The sequence below is a fragment of the Stegodyphus dumicola genome, chromosome 4 (assembly GCF_044657685.1).
Source record: "Stegodyphus dumicola isolate Sdum_Otavi_A_Nest chromosome 4, ASM4465768v1".
NCBI lineage: Eukaryota > Metazoa > Arthropoda > Arachnida > Araneae > Eresidae > Stegodyphus > Stegodyphus dumicola.
The window spans coordinates 60,938,213-60,960,209 of NC_140771.1; the positions used below are offsets into that span (position 1 = coordinate 60,938,213).

The 21,997-nt window shown below is 31.2% G+C and overlaps 2 protein-coding genes across 5 annotated transcripts in view; one reads left to right on the plus strand and one right to left on the minus strand.

The window, feature by feature from the left end:
- LOC118197492 (mitogen-activated protein kinase kinase kinase 7-like) overlaps window positions 1–9,659 on the minus strand; it is a 135,126-nt gene extending 125,467 nt beyond the window's left edge. For 2 of the 3 annotated variants that reach the window (XM_035369004.2, XM_085815003.1), the window contains exon 1: window positions 9,407–9,659. The gene's annotated coding sequence lies outside the window, so the exon portion shown is untranslated. The remainder of the gene's footprint in view (window positions 1–9,406) is intronic. The other variant, XM_035369003.2, reaches the window with a different exon arrangement.
- Window positions 9,660–9,901: 242 nt separating this feature from the next.
- Window positions 9,902–21,997, plus strand: part of Prp39 (pre-mRNA processing factor 39) — a 106,287-nt gene continuing 94,191 nt past the window's right edge. For both annotated transcript variants that reach the window (XM_085815004.1, XM_085815005.1), the window contains exons 1-4: window positions 9,902–10,034; window positions 10,422–10,468; window positions 17,208–17,317; window positions 18,417–18,542. In XM_085815004.1, the coding sequence (XP_085671130.1) occupies window positions 10,441–10,468; window positions 17,208–17,317; window positions 18,417–18,542 (264 nt within the window). In that variant the 5' untranslated portion in view covers window positions 9,902–10,034; window positions 10,422–10,440. The remainder of the gene's footprint in view (window positions 10,035–10,421; window positions 10,469–17,207; window positions 17,318–18,416; window positions 18,543–21,997) is intronic.

Sequence of the window (21,997 nt, forward strand, 5' to 3'; positions counted from 1 at the left end):
TAGGTCGATGTGTACATGGACACTGAGATTGTGCAATTCTTTGACTTTTTATTTTCCAGAAAGCCCAAACTCATATAGGCCAATAAACCTTCTACCAACAATTGGAAAAGTTCTAGAAAGAGCAATTAGCAGGCCGTTTACATCACAACATTACAAAAAACAAGATCATAAGTGAAAACCAGTTTGGATTCTTACCTAACAAGACTAAATGCAACAGACAAAGCATTGTCTCAAATACAGAAAAACAGAGTTCAAGATTTACACTCAACATTACTTTGCCTTGACTTGAAAAAGGCATTCGATTCTATGTGGTGGCCCGCAGTTCTGCAGGCCCTCAGGGATGCGAAATGCCCAAAAAATATATTCATCATATTACAGAATTTTCTACAAAACAGGAAAAGCATAATTATTCATAACAGTAGAATAATTGAAAAGTACCAAGAAAGAGGTTGCCCTCAAGGTTCTTGCCTAAGTGCGAATTTATGGAACATAACTTTCAATTCCATTACTAACTACATATGGCCAACCCATTCAAAAGGAATAGCATTTGCGGATGACGCTGCATTTATCATAGCAGGAAGAACCAGAAATCTCTTAGAGAAAAATATTAACGAAACACTATGTAACTTCAACTCCCTCTGTAAAAGTCTGAAATTAACCATTAGCCAAGATAAGTCTAAGGCCATTATATTTCCAAAGCCCTCCCAAGTTTACACGCCTGCCTAGATTTGCTATAGAAGATAAGAAAATAAAAATTGCTGATAGCATCAAATTCCTTGGCCTAATCATTGACAAGAAACTAAATTGGATTGAGCATTTAAAATTCATTAAAAATAAAACCTCCAAAATTGCAAACAACATCCGAAAATTGAAAGGATTAAATTGGGGATTAAGTCCATATATTCAAAAAACTCTCTTTAATACAGTTATTGAAAAAATTGTGTTATATGGGGCAGAGATCTGGGCCCAACCTCTTACCAAAAGAAAGAAAACACAGCTGTAGATGCATTACAAGGTGCTACAGAACAACTTCAAATGCAGCACTCTGTGTGTTGGCAGGAATAGGCCCCCTGCATATAACAGCTCAAACGGAACATACCAAAGGCACAATTTTAAGGGTTAAAAGGAACTGTTCCATAAAAGATAGAGACTTCGAATATTCCCATTATGAATCTCCTTGTAACCCATACAGAAGGCACCCAGCAGTAAATCCAAAAATCAACTGTATTGCAAAAGATACACAAACTAGAGACTACTACCCATGCACATACACAGATGGCTCCAAAATGGAAGAAGGAGTCGGATGTGCATGCATTATTTATATAAATTCTCAAATTAAAATAATACGAAAAGCTAAACTTCAAAATGAAAACAGTATTTTCCACGCTGAGTTATCAGCAATAAAAATGGCCCTAGAATATTGTACCGAAAACGAAAAAAATTCAAATATACACAGATAGTCTATCCACGATTCTAGCTATGAAAAATACTAAACATAATTCTCTGATCATTCAAGATATCTATAATATCTCCATCTTGAATCCCGATATGCATCCTACTATTTAATGGGTTAAATTCCATGTTTGTATTTCTGGAAATGAAGAAGCAGATGAAGCAGCAAAATCTGCTATTATTGACACTGACTCAGAATTAAAAAATCCCTCTTGGCCCCAATCTCAGCTAAAATACCAACTTAAATGCTTACGGGAACATGTATTGGAAGAAGAATGGAAAAATAGCAATAAGGAGAGAAGACTCTTCCAACTCATACCTTATATCAATACAGACAGACTCAGTACGAATCATCTAATGAATTGGTTTATGACAGGACATGGCCCTTTTCCCAAGTATTTTTACGAACGAAACATAGCTTTTTCCGAGCAATGTATATGTGGGGAAAGGGGCGACCCCAACCATTACATCTTCAAATGTCCGTTAACAAAAAATTATTACTTGATACTTCCTGAGACTAACATATATCAGTGCTTGCAAATAGCTTTAAAATAAAACAACTAAGATGAAAAATAGAACTCTCCGTTATATTCCTCGCTAGTAGAGGAGAAGAATTGTGCAATACAGGCAAAAAATAACACACTGGAACTTAAAAAAAATTTAAATTAGAATTGACAAAACTACCTACTTGACAAAATATTGAAGGACAAAATTGACAAAAGTACAGACTAAAATTAATATAACGACTAGAGGACGATACAACACCCCTATGCATCCAATAAAATTTTAAAAAATAAAAAATATTCTGAAAAAAAAAATATACAAAATAATTTCTGCCTGACTCAGTATATACTCTCTTACATATACAGGCAAAAAAGTGCTCTTTGTATTTATGTATATAATAATGCTATATATATGTTTCTAAATGCATTGGGTTAATCTTCGGATTATGGTAACTTGGCGATTTTTTTGGCGACCAACCCTGCTACAGCAACCTGCTAGTTTTTTGGTACTTACATATTATCGCAACCAGGTTGGCGCGATTTGTAAGTTTGAGTAAAAAAGTATGAATAGAAATAAAATGTACATTTATTAATTACAGATAATTTTTAATACAGTTTTTTCTATTATTTTGTTTTAAAATATAAAATAGCAATTAAACCCTTCCGGTTTCGAATTTGAATAAGTTGCAGAATTATTTTTTCGGCGGAAATCTTTTGGCTATTGCTTTTAGCACTGATTCAAAACCGTCTTCGCCATTAACAGCTTGAGCTTGGCGGCATATAAATTCGAGAAGGTATGAGTCAAGATGATGACGGGCTGTTCCTCTCTGTTTTTTGCTGCGCCATTTGGCTGAGCCCCACATGCGCTATACATGTTGTGTGTGAATGCCCGTGTTGGGATCCACAAAGTTATATTTGTGATTAACAGTTCCATGCAGAAATCCAGCATTTTCGAACTCACTTGTATTGTATCCTTTCCAGCAATCCGAATAAATGATGCTTTCTTCCTTGATATTTTCGCAAATTTTTTCCATGAGGTACAGTAACCAAAAAAGTAATTCTGCAAAAAAGTAATTAAAGTATTTCAGGGCATTCAATCTAACCAGTAAGAAAAATAATTTCTTTGCAGAAAACTACGTATAACACGTAGGGTTGCCGTAAGTAGGGTCGCCAAATTTGGCGATTTATGCGAATTTTGGCCTGGTTGCGTTAATACGTAAGTACCGTTTTTTTTTTGGACGCCATTTTGTTTTCACAAAATAAACGTTTTTTCTTTTTTTAACTCAACATTTTTTTTTCCAACAATCTGTTAGCCGAATTACGCTTATGCTAGAACTTTTATGGAACAAAAGTGCATAATCATGACGAAGATTAGGTGCAAAATTGGGAGAAAGTACAGAATTGCGCACTGCTTGCAGCATCTTTTAAGAATTGCACATACACGGTATCCATGTACACGTCGACCTATTTTCACTTAAAAAAACATCCCAGAATTGCACAAACTCTTGACTTTATCCATGTACACTGCTAAAGTCCTAGCTAGTAACCTTTATCGCCTTACCAAAATGTCGCCAAACTACCTGTTACCACATTCCAAAGATTAGCTATGTATTGTTATATGTATGTCATTATGACCCAATATGTTATATATTTACCTTTATGTTATATATTTGCCTTTATGTTCTGTACTTATTATTATGTTCAACATTTACCGTTATGTATTCGAGTATGAAAGGCACCATATGTCACAACTATATTGTAATCATATGAAAAAATGTACATATGTCAAAATTCTTTCAAACAATATTATAATGTTAAAATAAAAAGATAGTGCAGTTGGAAAATAACCACATTACCTATGGTTAAACATTGGGTGTGCGCTGCACTACGACCTGAACCTGACTTTTTATTTTCAAGTTGATGAGGAATCGCCCACTTATATGGCACATATCGATGTACACATGGATAAAGTCAAGGGAGTGAGCAATGCCAAGTTTGTGCAACTCTCTGATTTTTTTTTAAGTGAAAATAAGTCGATGTGTACATGGATACCGAGTTTGTGCAATTCTTTGACTTGTTATTTTCAAGTTGGTGATTGTGAGAAACGTGCAAAAAAGTGGGTGATTCTGCCCATTACCCAAAATTTAATCACAATTTTCACTTCTATATAACTAAACAAATGTCTCATAAATGAATTTTAAAGTGTTTGGTAAAATCCTAGCTCGTTTATGATCATCCTAAATTCTGCGTTAACAGCTTATCATAATGTCGCCAAATCTCGTATGTACTGTATACTAGGATTATAGAGCTTAGAAAAATTAATAGTATTGTAATTTACACATAATACACTAATCAGTAGTGGTTTTAAAGAGGTGTGGAGTTATACGGTCACTTGTAGTAGTGAAGACAGTAAGGCACGAAGAAGATTTTTAGTAACATTCAATATGATTACTCAGTCACTCAAATTGAGCGGTTTTGAGATGCAGACAAAAAAATTTTAACTTGTTAACGCTGACTTTGATATTAACAAAAAGTAAATGAAATTCATAAAAGTATAACTTAAAAAAAATAAGAATTGACTTTAAGGTACCCCTTATATTATTGCAAAGCTGTTGTATCATTTATACGGTAACCCGAGTAGTTGAATGTTATGGAAACCCTTTTATGACGTAACCGCTTGCATTATTCCAGGAAATTTTGAATCGTGGGATGTTTTGTAAGAGCTTTTGTGGTGTGTATTGCTTAGAAGTACATTGCTTGTTTCATTGTTTAGACGGTACAGTAGCTGAATGTAGTAGGATTAATTTGAAGTTTCTGTACGATTTGGAACGAAAGGGGAAATGTGCATTAATTGACTGGTGTGTAAATGAAGGTTTACTTAGTGGCCATTTTCCAGACAGTCCGGAACTATGTTTTTGACTCTTATTTTTGTGAATTTATATGGTGATGCCAATATACGGATTGTAGTTCAGATAATTAATGTTAGGGAGTTTTTGGATGCTGTTAAGGAATTTTGTGTGCCAAAGAATGAAGACGAAGGAATTTCTAAATTACGTAAGTGGATATTTACTTTGTGTAGTGCTAAAATAGTACATAACAGTTTTTCCTTTATTATGTTATTTTATTGTTTGGTTTAAAATGTAGTTTATTTAGATTATGTATTTTTTGTTTGCCTCTACTGTAGAATTGGGTGCTCTTTTGACTTTTCAAGTGAAAATATATCGATGTGTACATGGACAAACTCAAGAAAGTGCGTAAAGCATAGTTTGCACAATTATCTGATGTTTTTTTAAGTGAAAATAGGTCGATATGTACATGGATAAAGTCAAGGGAGTGCGCAATGCCATTTTTGTGCGATTCTGGGATTTGTTTTAAGTGCAAATAGGTCGATGTGTACATGAATACTGAGTTTGTGCTTGCTATTTTGTCTTTGTGTAATGGCGATTTAGCTTAGTTTGTGCAATTCTGTGATGTTTTTATAAGTGAAAATAGGTTGATGTATACATGGATAAAGTCAAGGGAGTGCACAATGCCATTTTTGTGCAATTTTTCTCTTGCTATTGGTGGCTAATCTTTGGAATATGGTAACAGGCAGTTTGGCGACATTTTGGTAGGCGATAAAGGTTACTTACCCAGTTTCAATTACGGATTATTTTGTCTGAGAGAAATGAGAGATCATGAGATATGTCATGTGACATTTATGGACGAATCACAGTTCTTTAATCGAAAAGGGGGGAAATTTGCAAAAATATCTGCAGTACTTTATAGCATTTTGTATTTAGCTTCATTCTATGTTGTGTGAAACAGTGTTGCTTAATATTTGATCCCATGGCCTCATGTAAAGTAAATTCGAAATTTTTATTGCGTTTATGTGATAATCCAAAAGAATTGCTTGAATGGTGTATGAGTGTAGGATTAATTGCGGATAAGTATGAATGTCCAACTTGTGGGAATGAAATGAGATTGTGTGAAAGGAAGGATATAACAGATAAGTTTGAAAGGCGGTGCAAGAAATCTGGTGAAAATGGACATTTTGTGATCTGCCATGCACTCAAGATTCTGTAAAAGATTAAGTAAGTTAGTATTTTTAATCACTTGAGGATATTACTTTTATGCATTGTTCTAAATATAAGGAATAAATAAATTAATATGTTATTATTGGAAAATTTTTATTAGCAATAAATTAGTTTAAAGTAATTAAGATTTTAAGCTAATTTTTATTAATTTAATGTATGTGTTTATTTATATTTTAACTAGTGTTTTTTAATTTAATTATATTTTAATTAAATGATAGTGATTTTGTGAATTATGCGTTTGTAGCATTTTGGAATAGATTTCAGTAAAAGTAAACCTGCATGGAAATAAGTTAAATATTTGACACTAAGTATTTGCAATTATTTTTAATGTTTGCCTTATAAATTCGCAGGTGATGTTTATAATGGATAATTTAGAGGGAAACGTTTTTGGATATTTTATTTATTTTATACGTGCAAATGTTCATCCTTGGAAAGGGTATATACTTTTTCGCGATCAGGTAATTTCATATATGTCCTTTTTACCGACTTTAAAGATTCACAAAACTTTCTTGCATTTTCGTGGAAATTTTTCTAATTTATGAGAAAAAAAGCAGTGTACATGGATAAAGTCAAGAGTGTGCGCAATGACATTTTTGTGCAATTCTGGGATGTTTTTTACAGTGAAAATAGGTTGACGTGTACATGGTTACCGTGTATGTGCAATTCTTAAAAACGCGGCAAGGAGTTTGCGATTCTTCACTTTCTCCCAATTTTGCACTTAATATTCGTCATGATTAAGCACTTTTGTTCCATAAAATTTCTAGCATAAGCGAAATTCGGCTAGCAAATTGTTCAGTAAATAAAAAAAAAGAAATATTTCTTTACTTCGTGAAGACAAAATGGCACCGAAAAAAAAAACTAAGAGGTTGCTGTAGCAGGGTTGGTTGCCAAATTTTAGTGCAAAAATCGCTCCTACACAAAGCCAAAATAACAAGTCAAAGAATTGCACAAACTTGGTATCCATGTACCTCCAAAAATCACCAAGGCGTACCCTAAAATATATTTTACCAAAAAATTATAACGTCAATTAATAGCCCGGAGACTTCTACTTTAAAAGAAAGAAAAAACCCTCCACAAGAATATTGTGGACATTGGCGATTTCCAGTGACAAATTATCTTATGGCAATGCAATTCTCACTGGGGATACACAGCAAAATAATTGTTTTTGATAATTAATGTGAATTTTTTATGTTTTCATTTTCGGCAACTTAAAAAAAGGGCTGATCTTTGGAATATGGTAACTGGTAGTTTGGCGACATTTTGGAGGCGATAAAGGCTACTACCTAGGACTTTGGTAATAATGTGAGAAGCACTCAGATCCGATTACGCATTATTTTGTGTGAGGGAAATGAGAGATCACGAGATATGTCATGTGACATTAATGGACGAATTACAGTTGTTTAATCGGAAAAGGGGGGAAATCTGGAAATTTCGTATTTAGCTATATTCTGTGTTGTGTGAAATGTGACATTAATGGACGAATTACAGTTCTTTAATCGGAAAAGGGGGTTAATTTGGAAAAGCTTCATTGTGTGTTGTGTGAAATAGTGTTGATTAATTTTCAGATTGCATGGCGCTATGTAAAGTGAATTCTAAATTTTTAATGTGTTTATCTGATAATAATAATAAGTTGAGATTGTGTGAAAGGAAGGATATTACAAGTTTAAATGGCGATGCAAGAAATATGGTGAAAATGGACATTTTGTGAAAAGGAGTGTAAGGAAGGGTACGTGGTTTGCGTAAAGTAGTTTGAGTATTGGTGAAATTTTATTAATTTCTTATTACTTGGTGAATAGACTTCCAGTTGACTACTGGATTTAGGATTTAGAAATTAGCAGTAATACTGCAGCGACGTAATGAAGATTCTGAAGAAGATTAGTTAAGTTAGTATTTTTAATCATTTGAGGATATTATTTTTATGCATTGTTCTAAATGTAAAGAGTAAATAAATTAAAATGGTTTTATTTGAAAATTGTTATTAGCAATGATTTAGTTTAAAGTAATTAGGATTGTAATCTAATTTTTATTAATTTAATGTATGTGCTTATTTATATTTTAAGTAGTGTTTTTTTAATTTAATTATATTTTAACTTAATGATCGTGATTTTGTGAGTTATATATTTGTAGTATTATTTTCATGCATTTTCGTGAAATTTTTCTAATTTATGAGAAAAAAGCAGTGTACATGGATATAGTGAAGAGTGTGCGCAATGCCATTTTTGTGCAATTCTGAGATGGTTTTTTAAGTAAAAATAAGTCAATGTGTACATGGTTTAGTGATATTTTAATTAAATGATAGTTATTTTGTGAATTTTATGTTTGTAGGAATTTGGTATACGTTTTAGTTAAAGTAAACGTGCATGGAAATAATTTAAATATTTGACACTAAGCATTTGTAATGTTTGCGGTATGAATTCGTTGGTGACTTTTATAATATAATAGATAATTTAGAGGTAAAAGTTTTAGATATTTTATTTATTTTATACGTGGAAATGTTCATATTTGGAAAGGGTATATACTTTTTCGCGATAAAGTAATTTCATATATGTTCTTTTTACCGGGTTTAAAGATTCAGAAAATTGTCATGCATTTTCCTGAAATTTTTCTAATTTATGAGAAAAAAGCAGTGTACATGGATATAGTGAAGAGTGTGCGCAATGCCATTTTTGTGCAATTCTGGAATGTTTTTTTAAGTAAAAATAAGTCGACATGTACATGGTTTATGTGTATGTGTTATTGTGAAAAATGTGCAAAGAGTTTCCGATTGTGCACTTTTTCCCAATTTTGCAGTGAACATTTGTCATGATTAAGCAGTTTTGTTAGATAAAATTTCTAGTATAAGTGTAATTTGGCTAGTAGATTGTTGGAAAAAGTGTTCAGTAGATAAAAAGAAAAGAAACATATCTTTACTTCGTGAAGACAAAATGGCGGCGGAAAAAAAAATAGAGGGTTGCTGTAGCAGATTTGGTCGCCAAATTTTCACCAAGTTACCATAATCCAAAGATCAACCAAAAAAACTTTCCGCTATTTTTTTTATTTTAAAGTGACTTCATACAGTTCATTAATAAAAGTAGATACACGAAGTCATTTCCCGGAAAAAAAATTCACATTTTGCTTATAATACTGATCATTTGCTTCCGTTAAAAATATATATGAATCGTTAACTGTAAAGAATAAAATAACGTGTTCGTGTAAGGAGCGGGTAGTTTCTAAAGAACTGGAAATGACTAGTTCACTTTTTTTAAATTAAATGTTATTCTGCTCTCCAGTATTTCGGCTTAATAATAATTTGTCATAGTTGTTTCGCATGCACTTTATAACCAACACAGAAAGAATGGCTAAATTTCATTACATAAAATTTAACGAGATACTTACACTCAAAAATAATTTTCAACATCAAAAGTCACCAATATGAATAATTAGTAAGTTTTTTTTCTTAAATCATACTTATACACAGATTTAAATCAATGAAGGGAAAGTAATAATGAATTTGAGAATACAGATTACTCAATCAAATCACTGCCTTAAAAATTCAGACGGATATTTTATTTTGAATTTAACCTGTTTCTGTTTCACACACACGGTGGTTCCACATTACTAACATCAACAACCAGGATACAACTCTTCAGCTCACTTTTAGGCAAAAACTAAATTTGCTGTTGCCAGGCTTTCTTCCCACATTTTCAAAATTATTTTGATTATAGAAAATTAAAAAATTAATTTTTTTTCAAACTAGGATATATTTATCTGATATAATTAGAACTATCTAAAATTTTCAGCTAAATGAAAATAAAAGAAATAATAATAATAAAAAATAATAATAATGACAGACAGACAGACAAAGTAGACAGATAAAGAAAAAGATATCTGACCACTAATTACGGTCATAGTTAACGTACTTCTCCGCGGTTTATTGTACACTAACGTGTATTGTTTTATTCCTATTTCCTAAGTGTTTTTGTCGTACTAAATCTTCGGCTTTTTCGTCATTGAGTGTTTTTGTGTAAGTTTATAAAGCTTTATTATTAAATTATTATACTTCTTTATTTTATGTCATTGTCTAGAAACAAACCGGTATTGTTCTTTGCTTCATAAGCCTATTGCATTACTTTTTGTCACCCGTGTTATAAAAATTATGTGTGGATCTCAAGTTATTTCTTTGTAGCCACATCCTTGGTATTTGAATCCCTAAATTGTTTAATATAGTGCCGATCCCTTTTTAGAACATTTCTCGAATGCATTATTCAAACTGCGTTCGTAAAACATACCGGTTTATTATCATTTTCAGATTCTTTTGAAGAACTTTTGTACATTTTCACAAATATATATATTAGTTTTAAAGAATTTGCTAGCATTTTTATATTGCTTTTCTTTCTATTTTTATGTTTAGTGAAAAAAGCAAGATAAAAATGGAAGAGGAACGATCAAAAAAGAAAGGTAAGACTATCTTAAATCTGCTTTTAATACCCTGAAACATTTTTTGTATATATTTGTCAGTAGATTGTTATTTCTGACTTTCGTGGTTAAAATTGCAAATTTGTTCTCTCAGGCACAAAAAATGACATTTGTAAATCATTAAATACTGTCGTCGACTTTTAGTCCCAAATGCCGTTTATTTAGTGTTTAGGAAAAATAAATGTACAAAATTTGCTGTATGTAATTGATATGATAGTCCGTGTTGGTGTTGGCGAGGGTGTGTGATTTAGCCTTGCCAAGAAACATGGTTACTAATACATACAAGTAATTTATCCGATGTGTACAGTTTATGTAATGCAATTTAATGTAAACTGATATTTCTTATTTTAATTATTGCAGTTTTGAGTTTAATATGGGATACACGGTATTTGGCGACATTATGATGTTCAGTAAACACGGTGTAACACATTATTTTAAAAATTTCTGTACTTTTCTGTTATCGTGACCAGATTCAGAATTGTATACTATATTTGTGTATGTGTATATGCATATGTATAAATGCATATATAAAATCATACATACATTTTTGAATCTGGTCCTAATAACAAAAGAGTTCCAACATTTATTATCAATATGCAACATTGTTGCCTCAAATAATGAATGCCCCTTATAATAAACAAGTGTGTAGGTTGATAAATATCCCATGTACATTATTAATGTGTTAGGAGCCTAATTTGGTTTACATTCTATTTAGCTGGTGCATAAATACAAAAAGTGCATCAGTGTATGAAACAGAAAAAGCAGACAGAGAAGCAACCATTAATCATTTTTTTTATTTTATTACACTAGCTCGCAAACCCGCCAGATGAGTGGGCTGTGGCCAAAGCAACATTTATACAGTATTTACTCTTAAAAGAAAATCCATAAAAGCATTTCAATATGAAATGTTTCAGCTTTATATTGGCTTGACTAACAATTTTTAGCCATATAAAATAGGGTTGTAGCAATCTTGTACAGGCCATCTGTGACTATAATACTGCTGTCGAACTCTGAATCCTTGATCATCATGAGGATAGGAAATTACATATGTCATTGGTTTCAAGTTAAGATTTAAGTACTGATATTAATAAGACCAACACCTCTTGCTAGTATCTCAATATCTAAATTTTATAGAGGAATGTCATCTGGGTTGATCTTTAGATTATGGTAACTTGGCGATTTTTTGGCGAAAATTTGGCGACCAACTCTCTTACAGCAACCCTCTATTTTTTTTTCCCCGCCGCCATTTTGTCTTCATGAAGTAATGTCTTCATGAAGACATGTTTCTTTTCTTTTTATCTACTGAACACTTCTTCCAACAATCTACTAGCCGAATTACACTTATGCTAGAAATTTTATCTAACAAAACTGCTTAATCATGACAAATATTCACTGCAAAATTGGGAAAAAGTGCACAATACCATACTCCTTACGCGTTTCTCAAAATAACACATACACATAAACCATGTACACGTCGACTTATTTTTACTTAAAAAAAAATCCCAGAATTACACAAAAATGGCATTGCGCACACTCTTCACTATATCCATGTACACTGCTTTTTTCTCATAAATTAGAAAAATTTCATGAAAATACATGGCAATTTTCTGAATCTTTAAACCCGGTAAAAAGAACATATATAAAATTACCTGATTGCGAAAACGTATATACCCTTTCCAAATATGAGCATTTCCACATATAAAATAAATAAAATATCTAAAAACTTTTACCTCTAAATCATCTATTATATTATAAACGTCACCAACGAATTCATACCCCAAGCATTACAAATACTTAGTGTCAAATATTTAAATTGTTTCCATGCAAGTTTACTTCAACTAAAACGTATACCAAATTACTACAAACATAAAATTCACAAAATAACTATCATTTAATTAAAATATCACTAAACCATGTACATGTCGACTTATTTTTACTTAAAAAAAAAAATCCCAGAATTGCACAAAAATGGCATTGCGCACACTCTTTACCATATCCATGTGCACTGCTTTTTTCTCATAAATTAGAAAAATTTCAGGAAAATGCATGACAATTTTCTGAATCTTTAAACCCGTTAGAAAGAACATATATGAAATTACCTAATAACGAAAAAGTATATACCCTTTCCAAATATGAACATTTCCACGTATAAAATAAATAAAATATCCAAAAACTTTTACTTCTAAATTATCTATTATATTATAAACGTCACCAACGAATTCATACCGCAAACATTACAAATACTTAGTGTCAAATATTTAAATTATTTCCATGCATTACTTCAATTAAAACGTATACCAAATTCCTACAAACATAAAATTCACAAAATAACTATCATTTAATTAAAATATAATTAAATTCAAAAACACTACTTAAAATATAAATAAGCACATACATTAAATTAATAAAAATTAGCTTAAAATCTTAATTACTTTAAACTAATTTAGTGCTTATAAAATTTTTCCAATAATAACATATTAATTTATTTATTCCTTATATTTAGAACAATGCATAAAAATAATATCCTCAAGTGATTAAAAATACTAACTTACTTAATCTTTTACAGAATCTTGAGTGCATGGCAGATCACAAAATGTCCATTTTCACCTGATTTCTTGCACCGCCATTCAAACTTATCAGTAATATCCTTCCTTTCACACAATCTCATTTGATTCCCACATTTTGGACATTCATATTTACTTATCCACAATTAAACCTACACTCATGCACCATTCAACCAATTCTTTTGAATTATCACACAAACGCATTAAAAATCTAGAATTCACTTTAGACAGCGCCATACAATCCCAAAATTATTCAACCCTACTTCACACAACACACAATGAAGCTTAATACAAAATAATATACAGCCACAGATATTTTTCCAAATTCCCCCCTTTTCCGATTAAAGAACCGTAATTCGTCTATTAATATCACATGACATATCCCATGATCTCTCATTTCCCTCACACAAAATAATGCGTAATCGGAACTGAGTACTGCTCACATTATTACCAAAGTCCCAAGTAGTAACCTTTATCGCCTCCAAAATCTCGCCAAACTACCAGTTATCATATTCTAAAGATCAGCCCGTCATCTGCACTCTTGAAAACAAGTGCTTCATTTTCTTTTTGAGTGTTGTGATGTCCTTTTTAGTTCCTTCAGATTCTTTCCGCATCTTGTAAGCTTTTGCATATGGATTGACATTCTTTAAAACTACATCCAATTGTGTCAGCAGTTGCAATCGGATAGCGCGTTCGGCTGTTAACCGAAAGGTTGGTGGTTCGAGCCCACGCGATGGCAGCGTAAAAATATTTTTTTATATAAATCCAACATTCAGAGCAACATTTGCAAGTATATTTATTCTATGCCTGAGGGCTTAATCCAAATCAAAATATACAACTGTTCATACTCTTCTTGACTGGACGTAAAATGGACCAATTGCCAGTTGTTCAGAATATCTTTGAATCATTTCTAAAAAAATGTAATGATTGCTTTACTTTGGATGAATTCGTCACTATCAGTGAGATGTTGCATCCTTTTCGAGGTTGCTTTCAATAGCTTCAGTACATGCCTAGTAAACCATAGAACTGTGGCACAAAAATGTATGCTTTGTGAGACTTAAAAACATTTTATACATCTGGCCTCGAAATTTATTATAGAGCGCAACCTAACAGTTGTTACGCTGTTTGAAACAGTCGTATGGGTGTTCTGAAAAGGGTGATCTCTCCACTTGAAAACTCATGCAGGAATATTACAACAAATAATAACTACATAAGCATCCCACTTGCAGATTAGTTACTGAAAAAGAAACTGTCTCTTATTGGAAAATTGAAAAAATAAGAGGGAAGTGCCAAGGAATGTTTGCCAAATAAGGGACGGATGATGCGAACAGCAGTATTTGTTTTCCAGCCGGGCAAAGTCCTTGTTTCTTACATTTCTCTTAGAAACAAAGCTGTAACTTTTCTTTCTACTATGCCTGATGCATCATATATAATCACAAGTAAAACTGAAATAATCGTGGATTATAATGCTGCAAAAAGAGGAGTGGACACTGTCGATAAATTGTGTGCAACCTATATAGTTTCGAGAATCATAACGAGATGGCCTTTACTATCTTTTTCAGTCTTCTGAATATTACTGCAATAAATGCATAGGTTTAGCACATTCCTGCAAAGCCAGTTAATATAGCCAAAGAATTTTCCTGAAGAATTTATCTATTAGTCGTATGAAAGAGCATCTTCGTTTGGGCACATTACCTTCTGACATCTTCAGTGTTAATTATGCTGCTCCTAATTCTGAAGTGACAGAGCAATCCTCATTGAAGTGAGGAACATGCAGTTTGCATATCAGAGGAAAAAAAGTGATCATGGCATCGAAGTGCAAGACATGCCTTAGATAATACACAGACAAACATCATTCTGTTACCAAAATTATTTGCATGGAAAGCAATGTGAACTTTGAACATTGAGAAATATGTTTTTCTTTTTTTACTGTACTCTTTTCTATTTCTATTTAACTATTCTTTATTTTCTTTTATTTAGAAATAAAAAAATATTGAAATTAAAGTTAGTTTAAAATTAGTTTTTGTAACCAGTAAGAAGTAAATTTCCTTGCAGAGTTAAGTAATGCTAAGCTTATGTTTTTTTCCTAGCAAGGTGTGTGTAGTTTCCTTTTTTATTTATCTACACTTGCCTTTGATGAGTATTAAAACTAGCTTATATTTTAAAATACAGTTATTAAATGAAAAATTTTTGGTTAATCTTTGGATTATGGTAACTTGGCGATTTTTTGGCGAAAATTTGACGACCAACCCTGCAACAGCAACCTGCTGTGGTTTTTACCATGTGTAATGTGTTTAGGAGCCAGTTTTCCTTAGAAAGTCCTCCACAAAGGCATCAATTCCCTCAGGCAGATAGCACACTTGTTTGGACGCCATTTTGTTTTCACGAAGCAAAGGCATTTTTTTTCCTTTTACTCAACATTTTTTTCCAACAATCTGCTAGCCGAATTACGCTTATGCTAGAACTTTTATGGAACAAAAGTGCTTAATCACGATGAAGATTAGGTGCGAAATTGGGAGAAAGTGTAGAATCGCAAACTGCTTGCCGCGTTTTTAAGAATTGCACATACACAGTATCATCCATGTACACGTTGACCTATTTTCACTTAAAAAAACATCCCAGAATTGCACAAAAATGGCATTGCGCACACTTGACTTTATCCATGTACTCTGCTAAAGTCCTAGCTAGTAACCTTTATCGCCTTACCAAAATGTCGCCAAACTACCTGTTACCATATTCCAAAGATAAGCCAAATTTTTAAATTTTCTATAATAAAATACATCATTGCCTATCCACCTCACTAATTTAAGTATTCAAAAATAATTTACTTTTATTTCAATGCAACATATTTGTATTTTGCAATAGTAAGTTTAATATTTTATTTCTTAACAAATTCATTATCAGTATTAACTCATTTCTGTTGTTTTTCATGCCCAAAACATTAAAATAACAGATGTAAAAAATAGTGCTATTTTTATTGCATATTTTGTAACACTTACAAAATTTTTATTAACGAATTCTACGATTTGAAAGTGAGCAGTGGCAGCGCTTTTCGAAGGAAAACATTTTTTATCTCTAGCATGTGAGACTGTTGCCATGCAGAAAAATGAATGTGAAAATTAGTGTTTTCAGAGTTTTTAATTAATATAACTTCTGATTAAAGTGATACGAAGATGAGAATGATCGAAATGCCTTCTAATGAATTTTTGGAATCCAGGTTTACTAGGAGATGATGTTACAAACACATAGGCATACGTGCAGAGATTTTAATAGTATAGATTGAAGAGTTGCAACCATTTCTTAAGCAGGAACACGAGAAAACTGAAAGGAAGTTTCTTCCGATGAGAAGACTACAAATAGTTCATGCCTACTGCAATTAATTAATAAACTTTGGAAGAAGTCAGAAGAGATGCAGGCTGCAGCTAACCAGAGGTATTCCAGTGAAACAGAAGTGGACAGTGTGTCAGATATATTCACTAATAATGTTACCAAATACTATATGGACACCCCTAAAAAAAAACAAAGATCAAGGACAGTTAAGATTTTCATATCTAATAAGGGATTGTGAATTTTCGTATAGAACTGAATTATAAGACTGTACTTACAAATAGTTTGTAAAAATATATATATAATACGTTTGTAAATTTACAGCATTTCTAACTTTATTGTGTTTTTAATAGCCTCTCAATTTTTTTATGATGTTTTGCAATCTTCGACTGGACTTGAATTGATTAAAATCATTCACATTAACCTGTGAAAATAGCCTCACATAATAATAGTCCTGAAATACTTTGCGTTCATTGTGCAACATAATAGTAATTGTTTGCAGTTCAACTGCTTGCACTTAAAATTACATTTAGGTTTCCCCTTCCCTTACTTTTCCTATTTTATATTATTTATTTAGACTAATATCTAAATATGATATTTATTACATAAAACTAATTTAGTTTTATATAATTTTTTATATGTCCACTTTACTTGGCTTTGTAATATAAGTAAAAATATTAAAAATATATAACATGTAACTAAGAATAATGAAATAAATACATTTGATGGTTTTTTTTCTGTGTGATTTTCAACTGGCAATAAAATAGCATTAGATTTATAGCTTCTTGTGATGCAGTTTTGTGATTTAAATTGTATTTTGTTTGCTATAGAAAAAGAAGCGGCTAAACCATCAGAACTTGAAAAATATTGGCAAGTTGTACGTGATAATCCCTTTGATTTTGCTGGCTGGACTTTTTTGCTTCATCAAATAGAACAAGAAGTGAGTATTAATTAAAAAATTTTTGGTGCTTACGTATTATCCTGTCACTGTAAAAGTTGGCTACCCTAGAACAGACAGAGATAGATCTCTTAAAAGTTAGATCAGTTCTCAGTGAACTGACACCTGTATATTTAATAAACAATCACTGTTGAACCTGCTTCATTTTTGTGTGCTTCATAAAAGGCTTTTCTCAGTTTCTGCTATTTTGATAGGTTCTCCAATTTTATCAAAAGCTTTATTTAGAACATTTTGAGTAGTAATTTTTCCAATCTATTACTTTTTTGTCTGCCATATTCAGCTGACCATGTCGTGTTCCTAATTGTATACTTTTTTGATGATAGGATCCCATAACTTTAAAAAAAAATATATTGGATTACTGTTCTATAGAATGTAGGTCCCAAACTTTAAATCATTTTTACAAAATGTGTTTAAAAAATACAGCGGTAATAACTAATTTAAATCCTTGTTCATAAAAACAAAACATGGTTTATCGAGAAGGGTTAAAAATCAGATGAAAGAGCAGCTGTTATTAGTGTATTGTTATATGACACGTAGCCATAATTGGCACTAAATTATGCTGTTTAGATATAGTTTCACAGTCCACACAATAATACATGTTATATATTATACTGAATTTTCTTTTCTTTAATATATTCAAATACAATAGAATAAAATTGTTCTTGTTTCACTCAAGTTATTTATATTTTGAAGAAAATGAAGCATAATTCTTAAACAATTTAATTTTTTAATTTTTATGTAAAATCTTATATAATTAGATATTGCTTGTAAATAAAAAAAAAGAAATTTATATAAGTAAAAAATAATAATTTTCTTCGTAGTATCAGTGGGACTTTTATTTTGCTTGTGTTGGACATTGACTTCATGTTTCTGTTTTAAATAGTAGTTAGAGTAAGTTGTATAAATATTAACTGTATAAGAATTTTTCATTTTGTTTGTTATCCTTAATTTCATTTTGTTGTAATCCTTAAATTGAAATTCTTTCTATATCATAGTTTTCATTGATTTTTGATTATCTTTGTTTTAATCTGAATTTGAAAGTATATTAAAGTTGTTCCATTATGAATTTTTGTTTTAACAGAATAATATTGAAGCAGCAAGAGAAGCATTTCATGCATTTTTTCAACATTACCCATATTGCTATGGTTACTGGAAAAAATTTGCTGATATGGAGAAAACTCTGAATAATCCTGAAGCTGCTGAAAAGGTAATTAGCTCTGCAAGATTGCATTTTTCTTTCAAACTGGAGCAGATGTTTGACTTAGAGACCCATATTTGCTTACATATGCTATCTCAGAAAATCGATTGAAATTTTTTAGTATTAAATTTAGCATATCAATAAAAAAATTTGTCTTCTGCTTCATGTCAAGTCTGTTACCTTGAGATTATTTTACCCACAATTAGTTTAAAATACAATAACACGCTGAACAAGTATTAATTTAGAAGTCGAACAACAAAAACCAGCGTTATATTTTCAAATTTTCACAGGACTAGTTTCAACGGTTTTACCGAACCATCATCCTCAACTGCAAAAGCACAAATGAACAAGATAAGATTAGATAGGATAAGAAAGATTAAACAGGAGTTAAGCTACTGATACCATCTGTTGATGAAACAAGGAATAATATTCAGAATGGCTTAAATAAAGGGAAAGTAATCGAATAGTCAAAATAATTTCATTTTTTTGGCCAATACATTATACAGTACGAAGGTTGGGAGGTCTCCCCTTTCTCCACAAAATCTTGAATATTGAAACTGTTACAGTTCACTGCAAAACAAGCAACGGACCTTTTTTTTTTTTTTTTTTTTTTTTTTTTTTTTGTTGTCACTTTCCAATCTGGATTGAATAGGACTAAAAGTTCTGCGGCTACCAACCCAAGTGAAGAATGATTCTATTCCGGAAATTTAACGCGTCTGTTGAAAATTAGAATGAAAAACACCCCAGTTATTTAATTCTTTATTCTCCCAATACCGGCAGTTGTTGCTTCCGATTGCGTAATATCATGTAGGGAAGAATTACAGTGCACATATTGCACAATGAACACTTAAAAGAGTTTTACTGTGCTTGCTAAGCAGAATATTTTTTAGTTCCGTTGGTTTATTTTTATATGGTGCACATATTGAAATGTCAAAAGCATTTATTTTGCGGAAAAATCTAAAGAGCGGCTACAGTCTACCCCCCCCCTTCCGCTCCTTCAAGTTACGCTCGACTGTCCGAATATTCGCCAATTTCCAAGTATTTGGGTTAGTTAAGCTTTTACTGTTAAAGGATGACTGCATGAAGCAAATTTCTGTCTTCTGATTTCAGAAATATTCCTCTTTTTTACTTAAATTACTTTGCTTGCAATATTTGTTAAGGGAAAACTGATATACAACGAAAATTTAGAAAATGTTCAGAATTTAGATTTAAATTATTTAAATATCAATATGAATGGAAAAAGAAATTGTATTTATTATTAGGTTCCAAGCGAATACAATAAATATGCCTTATTATTATTTATTTTCTCTATTTTGAACTGAAATTTCATCATTAAATCTTGTTATTACAATATAGTTTAGTTCTGCATAGTTTTTTTTCTCTCATTGTAAACTAGTTCTGTAAATTGAACTATTATTAAAAAAAAAAAAAGTAATTATTTTCCATGGTTGAGGTAATGCTTATTCTCTCTTAACAAGTACTGCATTTCTCATATTTTAAATTACCAGTCTAATTTTTAAGGTTATGCAGTTGTGTATGATGTAATTAGGCAGGTGCTTATTTTTTTTCTTAAAATGTGCATGAAAAGTGCTTATAGGTGCTTATTTTTTTAACTAAAATGTGGCTATGAACCCTGGTTATCAATCTTAGCACTGTGTTGTTGATGTTGGAAGTGTTTTAGCAAAGGGCTCACACTTTGTCTTATAAAAACAAAGTATCAGTAGAATTGCTAATTATTTTATTAATTCACTATAACATGTGTATTAACCTTTCTGAGTTGCATGACCGCTTTTATACAGTCACGAGATTTTTTTGTCACTTATTAATACATTAGCTTTTTATTTAAAATTTGGTACTTTCTTACTTGCTTTAACGATGTAAATATCATTTTAAGGAATGGAAGTTTATGAAAACAGATTCTAAAGTAAGTAGTTATACAAATTTGGCTAATAAATGCTGTTTAAATACAGGTGTTCATGAGCAACTTCAAAAAGCTGTGTTTCTGAGCGAGTTAAAGCTATGCAGTTTACAAAATTCATGGAGAAAATACTTCATAATTTATAGAGAAAATAATTAATAAATACATTTTTTCTATGATTTGCAGCTCAATTGACAAATTATATCTATTTGATATAAACTGAAATACCAAATACTGCACACAAAACTAATAATTTACAGAAGTTTCAGGTGTTTTAAAAACAGTGGAATGTGATACACCTTCAAGGTCAACATGCATTTGTACCATTTTTAAATGCTCATTATTTTAATATACCAGTAATATGTCAGGGATTCTTGTACTACTAGTTCAAAGAAAGCGGGGCTAAAAAATTTGACATCTTGCTGTTAACAGGCTTGCTACTCTGGCGCTGATACTCTGCTGCTGTCAAAGAGCAGAACATTGTGTGTATGATCCACATCTAGAAGGGTACTTCAGGCAATTTTTGTCAACCTTTTGTCAAATCCATGTATAATTCAGGAGTCCTTTTTTTTTTTCGCTTATTTATTTATTCCTTGAAAACTACATCAGATGCATGTCAATACTTGACTTACATTAAGTTTGTCTTTCTGAGAACAAGTGTCTTGTATGTTTAATTTAAGTAAGTCCAAATTCACTGTACATATCTAAAATTTAAACAGGTGCTGGGAAAAGCTATCTAATTTCAATAAATTTATTGATGAGTATCAAATGTTTTAACATCAAGATGACAGGATGAAGTCTTTTTGTTTAGTTTTCTATTCAACAATATCTATTCAACAAGTCAAATGTTCAGACCTCACTCCTCTTATACAATCCAACTCACATTAAAGAAAAAATCTAATGGGGACATGACTTCCTTGTATGGCCTATTAAATTCTATACATTTTCTTCTGCGTTCCATTTAAACTTATTTCCTCGAATTTCATTAGAGATATATTTCTCTTTTAATTCTGTTCTCACTTTGCAGCAAGGCAAAAATGCATAAAAACTAAAAACATCTTCATTAAAAATTTAAAAATATAGAATAACATAGAACACCAAATTAAAACTCTTTAAAAAACAGTTTTTGAAATTAGAGTTTCTACATAGAAACAGGCGATTCAGCCAGCAGACAAGACAGCATATTTTTTGGTGTATCAAACTGAAAGTTTACTTTTGGTCCCACTCAGCAAAAAGGACATTGATAGTCCAAAAATTGACTTCATTAACTATTCTACTATTTTCAAATGTAAGCAGAGGGCTGCTACATTAGGCTTTGTTGCACTTACAACTTTTAAATTGTTTATAATTCTACAACTATTCAGTTGATTAACTAAAGGTATAAAATCCTTAACCAGAACATAAGAACAACATAATTCAATCACTTTTCTTGCAAAAAATGCACCATTTACCGAGATATAAGAATAAAAAAACTCAGCTCAGCCGGGTAACAGAGTGGTTGTTTATATTCTCTATTAGTATAAAGCTAATATAAATTTAAAATTTA